At 56.2% G+C, this 11,236-nt stretch overlaps 4 protein-coding genes across 4 annotated transcripts; 2 read left to right on the top strand and 2 right to left on the bottom strand.

Annotated features, from left to right (window-relative positions):
* Positions 1-494: 494 nt before the first annotated feature.
* Positions 495-1,973, top strand: LTHEOB_7322 (uncharacterized protein; the record flags this gene model as incomplete). Its single annotated transcript, XM_035516676.1, has 1 exon — positions 495-1,973. One exon carries the CDS (start codon positions 495-497, stop codon positions 1,971-1,973), a length of 1,479 nt encoding a protein of 492 aa, XP_035371293.1.
* Positions 1,974-3,610: 1,637 nt separating this feature from the next.
* LTHEOB_7321 (Rta1 domain protein) lies at positions 3,611-4,792 on the top strand (the record flags this gene model as incomplete). Its single annotated transcript, XM_035516675.1, has 5 exons — positions 3,611-3,737; positions 3,802-3,904; positions 3,997-4,342; positions 4,432-4,522; positions 4,599-4,792. The coding sequence occupies 5 exons, from the start codon at positions 3,611-3,613 to the stop codon at positions 4,790-4,792; spliced, it is 861 nt and encodes a 286-aa protein (XP_035371292.1).
* A 794-nt stretch (positions 4,793-5,586) lies between these two features.
* LTHEOB_7320 (Protein kinase domain containing protein) lies at positions 5,587-7,610 on the bottom strand (the record flags this gene model as incomplete). Its single annotated transcript, XM_035516674.1, has 2 exons — positions 5,587-6,423; positions 6,519-7,610. The coding sequence occupies 2 exons, from the start codon at positions 7,608-7,610 to the stop codon at positions 5,587-5,589; spliced, it is 1,929 nt and encodes a 642-aa protein (XP_035371291.1).
* A 1,763-nt stretch (positions 7,611-9,373) lies between these two features.
* LTHEOB_7319 (uncharacterized protein) lies at positions 9,374-9,856 on the bottom strand (the record flags this gene model as incomplete). The annotated part of the gene is made up of 1 exon (XM_035516672.1): positions 9,374-9,856. The coding sequence occupies one exon, from the start codon at positions 9,854-9,856 to the stop codon at positions 9,374-9,376; it is 483 nt and encodes a 160-aa protein (XP_035371290.1).
* Between the last annotated feature and the right edge of the window lie 1,380 nt (positions 9,857-11,236).

Below are 11,236 nucleotides of genomic sequence, written 5' to 3'. Positions count from 1 at the left end.
TTGGTTCGAAAATACTGATTGAATAGAACGCGACCATATAAGGCAAATATCACCAGCGTTTTAATCCTTGCTGCCAGTCCGTGTTAAACTTTGATTCTACGGATGCTGTCTAAGGAAGCCTCTGCCGTGAAATCCGTTAGCAGCACGTGGGAATTACCAAGCAAGTTCTCGGACTGCAGCTGGGATGCATGGCGTCGGCGTGGCTGAAAGGTAGAGTTCTGATTAGCTACACCGTTCCTGGCACCACCTCAGTTGAGCTTCCACGGAGGTATGCAGGAGCTATCAATTTCGGAAGCTAGTAAGCTGCCACATCGCTGCCTAAAGTCGGAGGGCACACATTACGGATCATAAGTATCGTGGTGGGATGCTGTCGGGCTTGCCATGCACTACGCTACACGCGGTGCTCCAGAGCTTCTACAAACATTCAGTGAGGTATCGTTTTGTTTCGAAATTGCAGCAACGCGTGCTAACCTTCCAAAGGCGACGCTGATACAATGCTGCATCTTTCCGTCTCCAGCAGCATCATTCGTCTGCTTCTGCGTGTCTACTTTACCGTCATTGTCGTCGCCATCGCGCTTCTTGGAGATGTGTGCTGCAATCTCTGGGTGCGCAGACAGCTGCTGCGACGGCGGCCGGTGAAATTGACGCACATGACGGGATGGCAGCGAGGGTTCATGCCGTACTGGCTGATACTCAAGCTCAGGGCCATGCCCGGCGGCATCATCCTGGGGTCGTTGATGATCATGACTTCGATCCTGGCCGTCTTCAGCGACCTGGCCGTGTCGGCGCTGGTCTTGGACCAGCACATCCCCGGCACCTGCATGTTCCGCGGGGGCATGGTCGTCGCCTCGGACCACCCGTCCGCGTCCGACGCGGCCAACACCATCAGCATCTTCCCCGACATCAACGGCGAAGCGTTCGGCTGGGCGATGAGTGCGCAGTACTACAGTGTCTTGAACGGCGGGCCCAACGGCATCTACCGGCGCGTCGACGACAATTTGGACTTCCGGGCGCGCGACCCGGAGGACATGCTCGGATCGTGGGTCTGCGAGTACGAGACGGGCGACGCGCTGACGCCGCTGATGGTGGCGTGGGACACGGCCTACATCGACGTAGTCAACGGCTCCGTCGCGGCGGGCAAGCTGTATCCCTACACGCAACTCGACCAGATCCGCGTCTTCACCGACGCCCTGGCCAACGACCCGGACCCGACCGACTACTCGCAGCTCTTCGCTTTGACGGCGTCAACGGCCGGATACCACACGGCAGAGGAGAGACCCGGCGACGCCTGGGACGTCCGGGCCCTGATCGACTGGAACCGCACGGGTACGGCGGAGCGCAGCTTCGACGTGCTGCACTGCACCGTGGGCGGCGCCGACAAGGCCTTCGTCGACGAGGTGCTGGCCCACGTCGACGCGGCGCAGGCGCTGGCGTCGTGGGCGGCGGCGGTGCAGGGCTCCATGTACCGCGGCGTGGGCGGCGCGGCCTACAACGACACGGCGACGCGGCTGGTCAAGTACCTCAACGCCATGGTCATGGTCGCCGCGTCCGAGCAGCGCGTCGACCGCTTGCCGAACCCCTTGGACCGCGTCGGCTGCATGGTCGAGGCGACAGAGGTGCCGGCCCTCATCTCGGCCCTGGTGCTGCTGACGGCCGCCGTCTTCGCCTGGCTCTGCGCCTACAACGCCTTCCTGCTCGTCGCCTGCTGCGTCTACAAGTCGAGCTACCGCAAGGATGCCCGCAAGAAGGTGTGGGATCAGACGCCCGGCTCGCTGACTGAGTGGATGGCCTACGCGCTGCGCGAGTCGAGGGTCCCGGCCGCCCACGACGCCATGCCGAAGCACTTGAAGGGCTGGAATTTTGTCGCCGAGTTGAGCGGCGCTGCTTGGGTCCGTTTCTCGAAGAGAGACGCAGCGGAATCTCCGGTCTCGGTTCAGTATGAGTACGTCCAGCCGCCAAAGGTCGCCATGTAGAGCCGTCGTTCCTTTCGTGGTTGTTGTTTTCCACTGATGCTGGTCGGGCAGTGGTGGCGATGCAGAGTTGTAATGAAAAGGGTCGATGTTGATGGTTCACAGCCTTGTCAGTTCAAATCGTGCGGTGCATGTTTCAGGACGCGATGGCAAGGCAGCTTCATGAGTGACAGTTAGCGCGAAGATTACGGCGTCCCAAATAAGGGGATCTCGATGCTGCACCTTGCCAAGTTAGGCAGTGCACAGACCAGTATTGAACTGGAAGTCCGCCTTGCACAAGTCAAACCTTCCGATTTGACCGAAAAGGAATGACATCCCGTCGCTCGCTTAAGGGCGGGGCTGTGCCCTGTGGCTGTCTTCCAGAAGTAACATGCACTGGCCTGGAGCTTAATCTCGGGCCCTTGGCCGGTGCTTCGACCGCCTTAGCTCTGCAGCTGAGAGAAAAGAACAGAAAAAGTGAACTCAATCCCGTCATAAATATTATTGGTCTCAAACTGCCTGAGCGCGCGAGCAATTAAGAGCAATAGAGCTCTTAGTCCTCCTAGGTTTTATTAGATCTTCTGAGCAATCGGCTGAGAGCCGGAAGTCAGACATAGTCTCCAGACCGTCATGGACAACGAAAAGTCAGTAACGTCTCGACACAAAGCAAGAGTGAAAAGCCGGCCAAGGATGCGCGGATGGATCGCACGGCATTGCAGCCGTTTACAAGACACTGACTAGTCGTTGAAGTGTTGGCATACATGCAAATGAAGACTAAGATTGCTGTCAAGAGCGCACTGTTGTGTCCCACTGTCAAGCGCAACAGCCTTGCCGCAAGTGATGAATGGCATTGGCTTGCGACAAATGGCTGAGGGACAAGAATAAGAGGCGATGAATGTTGCGTGACGAGCTGAGCACGGATTCAGCCTTGCTTAAACTAGTTCCCGGGCTCTAGCCTGTTCCTTGCGAGGTTACTGCGGAGAGCTCTTGCCGGTCCCGTTAAGCGGATTAGCGCGTCTAAGGGCCCCCTGGAGAGCAGATGTCGGGCTGAATTTTGCAACTGACTAGAGATGGAATTATGCCGGGGCGCACTCATTCTCTAAACACACACCTCTTAGGCCACCAGGCTCTTTCAACTATAGGTAATAAGAAAGACTCGCTTCTTTTCATCGCACAGCCTCGCGCTGCTGGTGTGGGGTGATGACATTGCCGATTGCTTACCGAGTTCGATAGTCGGATCACTGCACCACGGATGCTGAAGCCGAGTAGGATTTCAGAAACGGTCGCACCGAGACACAGGAAAATAGGGTTGATTGACGTTAGCCAATAATATGCATGGTGCTGCCCGTTGTACAGCTTGGCTGTGGATCAACCCCCCCTACGCGAGGCTGTCCGCATGGACCAAGGCAGAACTGTTCGTATTGGTCAGCGGCCCTAACCCAGTGGTGCATACACAGCCAGCCGGCAGTGCATCTTTGGACTCCGTTTCTTAGTTTCATGTCGCACATATGTAAACCTTGGCCCGGCATGCTGTTGACGGGAGCCAAACCACTGCTTGTCCAGCTCAAGCATCGACTTCATCCTCTCTACACTCGTTTGTACTACCAGCGCCACCTTTTACCCAGACACCAGACTTGCCCGACATCCACCTTCATTCAAAGATGGCCACCGAAATCATCCCACCTATTGTCACCCTCGTGGTGTTTGTCTTCGCCACTGCATTCACGGCCTACAAGGCTTATCGCCACGGCACATGGATTTTCTGGTCCCTCATCCTAAGCGGCATATGTAGGTTTTCTCTGAACCCAGCATGGCGCAATATTGTCCAAAGTTACTTATCCGCCATCGGCAGTCCTGATCGTTGGCTACTCGATCCGCGCCGCCTGGTACAACCAAGGATACGTAGACATCTACGAAGAGCCCGGCTACATGTTCCTAACGCTCATCTTCGACTCGTACGTCTCCCTCCCACTTTCCACAAGCCCATCATCTAAACCGTCAAAACGAAAACCCGACTAACCACTATTCCCTCCCGCCCCCCAAACAGCTTCGCCGCCCTCTCCCTTACGCACACACTCTTCACGCTCTTCGTCCGCCTCGTCTGGCACGCCTCGCCGCCAGCGCTCCTCACCGCCCGCAAGCCGCTCCTCTTCCACCCGCGCTACGCCTTCCGCTGGATGAACGCCTTCCTCGTGCTCTTCGCCCTCGTGCAGTGCGTCCCCATCTGGGTCTTCGTCTGGGCCGCCCTGGTCGCCCAGACCATCCTGCTGCTCGTCTTCATCGGCTTCGTCGTGAGGTTCAAGAAGGTGGTGCTGGGCGGCAAGGGTACGGTGGAGACGGAAAAGGAGAGGAAGTTGTTGGTCTGCGTGGGTGTCGTCGGCGGTCTTTTGACGGTAAGCTTGGGGGAAACAACGACAACACCCTTTCGGCATTTGAATGTGGGAAGTTGTAAAGACATTGACTGACGACGGACGAATGCTAGGGGCGCTCCATCCTCGTGTGGATCTGGATTCTGCTTGGTTGGACCGACACGTTTTTCGTTACATTCATCTTGAACGCCCTACCGGTGTTTGGTAAGTCTCTGACATGCTTCCAAAGACAATTGGATGGAGTGGAAAAAAAGGGGCTCTGGCTAACGGTAGCGCGCAGTCTGCTTCATCCTCCTCAACGTCTACCACCCGAGCGCTTACCTGCCCTCCAACTACACGCGGTTCCGCCTCGACAAGGACTCTGCCCTGGCGACGAAGAATGCCGATGCGAGGGTTGCGCAGCTGACGCGTGATGCGTATCTTGCTGCTAATTCGAGCGATGCTAGCAGCGGTCGCAGGATGGAAATGGCATAGAGAACAATCTGGAATATTGGTTTAGGGGCATAATAAAGGCGCATGGATTTCAAGGATTATCATATGGATTAGAACAGGGGATTTTGGCGGTTTCACTTTTCGCAAGGAGTATTGCAAAGAATTACAGTCCAAATTCGCATCGGCACAATTCTCTAGGTGGATAGCAGCGGCTGGTTGCAGCTGATAGAGCTAATAGAGTTGGATTAAGACGCATACGGTTAACGGTAACTCGAGTTGCCCCTAATGCTGGCGGCGCTGGTGGCAAGTCGAATTGGAGAAGCTACTGCTAGTGCTGTGTGTCCGTACCTGCAAATCACCCTTATTTCCAGCATCGCCTGCTCCTGCCAGTAAAACCTTAATTTCTATGCTTGGGGAATTTGCTAATGCCCGTGAGGGTCACTGGAAAGACTGAACCAAAACAATGCCATCTTCTAAAACAATTAGTATTTAGATTCCTGCAGTAGAAAGCTCCGTTTCTACTTCGACCGCTGGGGAGTTCTGAGCCGAATGCTAACCGCCAGTAGCACTACCGTTGATGATGCTACGTCCAAGGAGTAATGGAAGGCAAGGGTGCATTCACCAAAGGGTCGGTTGTAGATCTAAAGAAATGTAGAATGCAAGTGATTTTACCTTCCGAGACCATGAATCACAATTACCATTCTTATACCGAGGAGACGATAAACAAGACGAAAATTTGATAATTTGAGCAGCCATCGTCCTATGCCCAGACTTTGGGATCTATTCATCAATCGTCAATTCATAATATATGCAAATGCTATATAGTCTACTCATATCTATGTTTCTAAAGACCCTCTCCTCACCCTCTTCCTCGCCCCCTCCTTCTCCCCCCTCTCCACCTCCTCCCTCACCCTCCTGAAACAAGCATGCCCCAACGCCTCCTTCGCCCCCACCCGATCCTCCTCATCCCACTCCAGCATCCGCAGCAAGAGCCCGAACACGCTCTTCTCCCCGTCGTCACCCATCTCCTCGACCTTCTCCCTCAACGCCGCCACCCTCCCCATCCACACGGCCTCTTCCTCGGGGACGCGCCGCCACGGCAGCGCCTTCTGCACGAACAGCTGCCACCCGACGACGCCGAGCGCCCACACGTCGACGCCCGACCCGTACTCGGCGTGCTCCATCTCGGGCGCCAGGTAGGGCACCGTGCCGACGGCGCCGGGCCGCGGCAGCGCGCGCGGCGCGTGGATGGCGTGGCCGAAGTCCAGGATGACGATGCGCGGCTGCTGGTGCGGTGGTAGCCTGTTATTGTTGTTCGCAGCAGCAGCGACGGCAACGGTGGCGATGGACGAAGAGAGCGGGTAGGTGCTGGCAACAGGCGGCATCGATACGATGCCCAGGTTTGCGGGCTTGATGTCGCGGTGGAGGAAGCCGTGGGAGTGGAGGTGGGCGATGCCGGAGAGGAGCTGATAGAAGAGTGTGAGGCGGACGTGGAGGAGCTGCGGGGGTAGGGGGGCGGAGAAGGAGGAGGTCGAAGATGAGGACTGGATGTAGGCGGCCAGCGTGTCCCGCACGAACGGGGAGGAGATGAGCCAGACGCGTTCGGGGCGTGGACCGGTATACCAGCGCTCGCCGCGTTCGTAAATGGTGTCGATGAGGGTGGAAACGTTTGGCTATCGTTCTTTAGCGTTTTACACTTTAACGAGATTTCATTTACTGCTGTTTTGCATTGACCTGGATTGACAGAGGAGAAGGAAGTCAGGCTTACATGCTCCGGCACCCTCGCGCAGATATCAATCTCCTTCATGCATTCGCCCACGCTCCTCTGCGTCCTCACCACCATCTTCGCCGCCGCGATCCTCCCCGTCACCCTATGCCTTGCCGCCGTCACCGTCCCGAACGCACCCCTCCCCACCGTGCCCCTGATCAGCCAATCGCACAGCGGATGATCCGCCTCGGCAGGGCTGGCCAGCAACTCGCGCGGCGGCGTAGCATCGCGGCCTCTGAACGTCTCGCGCAGGAAGCGGCCCAGCCGCTGCTGGAACGCGCGCTCCTTTTCTGGCCCGCCGCTGCGCACCACGTACTCGAACACGTACGCCAGGTTGCCGAGCCCGATGCGGCAGCGCGGCTTCGCCAGCACCCGGCTGCCCGCGTCGAAGCTCTCGTCGCCCAGCACCACCGTCGGCCGCCGCGGGTTCTCCACCACCAGCATGAGCGCCCCGTTGCGCTCGAACGCGAAGCGTGCGTGCAGCCCCGCCAGTCCGGACGCCGGCACCCGCGTCTTGGCCAGCAGCAGGTCGACGCCGCCGTGGTTACGGACCGAAGCAGCGGCGGTGGAGGCGGCAGAAGCGTTCGCTTTGGTGCTCTTCTTCCACCGTCCAGAACCGACGCGCCATCCCAGCGGTGGCAGCTCCAGCGGCGCGTCGAACGAGAAGCGGTAGTGCCCCGTCCAGACGAGGCGGGGGTCCTGAGTTGCCGTCGTCTCATCGTCCGTCTCCGTTTCCGTGGCGCTGGCCTGCGGGAGGAATCCGGATTGGCTTTGACTTTGGCTCAGCGGTTCTTCATCATGGGGCGGGTGCTGTAGCGAGCTGAGCGGCACGATGGTCTCGATGGAAATGAAGTTGCGGTGGTAGGGAAACGCGTTCGGCGCGTTTTTGATCTCTGAAGCTACCTCATCGAAGGCAAGACATGCCTCGAGGTTGGCAGGTCGTAGGTGCGCGAAGCAGTCACATGAGGATGAGGGCTGTGTGGCCGGGGGTTGGTCGGTGTCAGTGCTGACGGTGTGGTGCGACGAGGTGGAAGATTCATCGGCTTCGGTCGGCGTGAGGCTTGCTGGTAGAGGGTGTGTGGGAGAGTGCATGAGAAGATTTCCGGACTGACTTTGGTAATGTCAAAACGCAGGAGTTGATGCGGGTAGGTTAATGTTAAATGTTATTCATTAACGTTAACCGGCGACGGATTAGCAACAGGCTGCGGGGGATCTTGGCCAATGATATCGCCCGCCATCGCTTACATAAGCCCGCAGAATTTCAGGCAGCAATGTAGAAATAGTATGAAGCACCTCAGACGACTGATTCCCAGACGGTGAGGTCCTCCATCCCTCTCAGTTTCTCTAGCGGTAGTATAACTCGGTTAATCATAGACGAAAGTAGAAAACATAGTGCGCCCTACGAGGGAAACCTAGTATAAGCTACCAAATAATTAAACAGCCGAAGGCTAGTGTAAAGAATAGTAAGGCCCCGGGCATAACTATACCTAGCTCTTTTCTTAGAAAAATAACATATGTGGAGAGCTGAAGCTATCATCCGGACGTGAGTGTACAATTATTAATTCTACATTTACATCCGGACGATAGCTTCAACTACCCATGACATAGCTAAAATTATTTGGATACTGCAGAGCATCGCATGAACGACAGGGGCAAGCGCTCCACAGATGCTGTCGTCGTAACTCAGGGATACATCTTCAACCCTCCGCTTCAGAAGTCTCCAAAAATCTCAATTTCCTGCGTCCTCTTTTCCGCTTTGCCCCTTTCCAACCTCCTAAGCCTGCGTACACAAGCTCCCATTCTCGTATATTTTCGCGGCGAAGTGACATCCCGGACTGACTGACGTTGCATGCGGGGCAATTCCCAGCAGAAAGACTCTCTCGGGAAGTCCTTTTTTCCTGCCGTAGATATCCATGCAACGAACATGGGCAGCCTCCAACACGACTGTTTGGTGCCTCCACAGCTTGATGACCACTGCGCCAATGGCACGATAAGGCAGCATTTCAGCTACCAGGGCCAGCAAACTGGCCGCGAAGAGACAACATCCTCTAGTAGTTTCTTCCGTGAGGTCGATAACGCATGGTAAAGATGTTGTAATCGAGGGCGTCGTATCTATTCCGGCACAGTTGGCGGTGCTTTTAGGCGGGCGGCGTGGGTAGCGCGGAGAGGTCAGGAGAAGGCATGGCGTGTGGTTGGGCGGTTTTATAGGCAGGGCGGTGGATGATTGCGTGCAGGTGAGCCATGCAGCAGCCGCTGCCTATAATTAGGAGAGCCCTAGCTTTTAATCCTAGTCAACTGACGCAACGATCACCCCCATGCAAAGCCACAGCAGTAGCAGGGCTTCCCTGCCGCACAGATGTCAAAACAGCCGTGCCAATTCTCTGTCACTTCAACCACATTCCTTGCTGCTCCGGCCGCCGACACCATCGCGCCTGCCTCCCGCGCCCCAAAACCTCGGGAGTCCGAGCGGTGCGGTGGCTGATCCAGGTCGAGAGGCGCGGTAGCTAATCCAGGTCGGGCGGTGCGGTGGCTGATCCAGGTCGAGTGGTGCGGTAGTTGATCCAGGTCGACTGTTGCGAGGTAATAGTGGGTGGTTCGGATGGCCAGATCAAGTCCTCGTTTCATCCAGAACTCCTACTCTTTCTCGTCTTTGACCGAGTCGTCATGGCATGCGTATTATACAGCTGGATCCCAACTGCAAGCTTCCGACTCCTCGAGATGCGTCTGGGCGCATGCGACTTCCTCTTTGGCGAAAACTGCGGAGTGGCAAGATGCCGTCCAAGTCTACCGCAAATCGTCAGTATGCATATCCCGAAAAAAAAGTGCACTAGACCACCAGCAACGACGGTCGTTGCTCACCTCGTAAAGTCCGTGTCCACACGCAGCCTCTTCGCGCCGTTCTCGCACCCAAGCATGGCATCCTCCTCACACCCTCTCTTCCTCTTCCCACCGACCGCCACCCGCTCCTCCTCATCCCCACTCGATGGCGGCGTGGCCAAATCACCCTTCCATCCCTTCCCGGCGATCGCTCGGGGCAACGGCTGCACGCCGACCCTATCGCCATCATCCTCCTCCTCCTCGTCCGACTCCACCGTCGCCTCCCTCAACTCCCTCATCGCAGCGCTCAACCGGTCGTCGTACGCGGCACGAACGTCGTCGGGCGTGGTGCCGCGCGGCCACAGGTAGCAGTCGTCGTCGTGGTTGACGTCGTCGTCGCTGGCGGCAGTGGCGACGCCGTACTTGGCGGCGCGCCGGGCGTCAGCGGCGACGTGTGCCTCGAGCGCGGCGCGCAGGTGGTCGGCATGCGTGCTGTCCGGGTCGAAGAAGGCTAGGTCCATGTCTCGCTCGTCTGGTGTGTGTGTAGGTGCGTCGGTCGGGGTGGGCGGGTCCCGTGGGCGGGTTGCGTGCGGGAGGTTGTTGCAGTGAGATGATGATGATGCGACCGGAGGAGGATGGGGCGTCGGGGCCCATTCTGGGCGGTCGCCCTTGCGCCTTGGGCGCGCGAGCGTTACCCGGCGAATGGGCCTGAAATGGTGATCGCCGAGTTTGGTTAGCGTGGTGTTGACTGCGCGCTCACGAACACATGCCGCGCAGAACGTCATATCATCCTCCTATTGAGCTGCCAAACAGGAGAAAACTTTCCCTGCTTTCATAAGTTTCTTCCTATCAATTTCTCACACTAGTCTTAAATATCGGCTTAAAATTTTCGTTTTGCCACTGATGTTATTTAGAAACTCGATCTGACTAACAGCTAGAATCCATCACAGCACTATACTACAGTCTGCTGTTTATAAGTAATGCTGGCTAAACTCGGGGCGTACATGGGGTGTCTTAAGAGATGTTCTCCGAGCTTTACGACTCTTCTATATCTATAAAACAAAGCAAGTGTATCGGCTCTTCAGAACCGTAGCATCGCTGGTCTACGCCAGCCGAGGCACTCCTACGTGTATTGTTTGCTCTTAATTGGCTACAATTATTTTACTTGGTAGAGAGAGTTGCAATACTAACATTTTAAAGTCTCTGCATCTTCTCCTCTTGTAAATATCTTCGACTTGCTCTTCTTTTGTCATTTACTTTTTTTTTTCTCTTCTTTGTTGTGCTCGAGCAACGCACGCCTATTTAATTTCCCCGCTACTACCGACACGCTTCCTGTCGTACATCGTGTAACGCGTAATCCCCGCATGTCTGAAGCGGAGTGGGCGGGTGGGTCCCTCTTTTTCGGCAGTTGCACGATGCGCGTTTGATCGACGTGCCATGACTGCAGCAGTAGGGCAATCAAAAAGCTTAGCTCAACGCGGAAAGTAGCGCGCTATTTCACGACGGGAAGAAATTAGATTTAGACTGTTCGCCGACGCGTTTAATGAAGTCAGGGTCCGAGGTGCGTGGCGTTCAACTTGCGAAGATGGCGCAGGCTGAGGACGCGTAGGCACGCTGACTTGGCTGGTAAGCTGCATGGTCAGATGCACTTTGTACCATGACATATGCTCACTTTCTTTGCGACATGCATGCGTTTGATTGTTGATCTCTTTGAATGAATTCATTTGGGTATTCAACCTTGGCTCTACTCGCCCAACTTCCTCCCTATTTTGCAACCAATTTTGCCTGATCTACGCTATGCTGGAGAGAATTATCCCAAAAATCCTAAACGCCGTGGGCTATGCATAGACCAGGGGCCTCGCTTCTCGTAACATCCAAAAGAAGATGCGAAGTACGATGTG

The sequence above is a fragment of the Lasiodiplodia theobromae genome, assembly GCF_012971845.1.
Source record: "Lasiodiplodia theobromae strain AM2As chromosome Unknown scaffold_22, whole genome shotgun sequence".
Taxonomy (NCBI): Eukaryota; Fungi; Ascomycota; class Dothideomycetes; order Botryosphaeriales; family Botryosphaeriaceae; genus Lasiodiplodia; species Lasiodiplodia theobromae.
The sequence above is the reverse complement of the archived record's forward strand: the minus strand, read 5'-3'. Positions and strand labels throughout refer to the sequence as shown.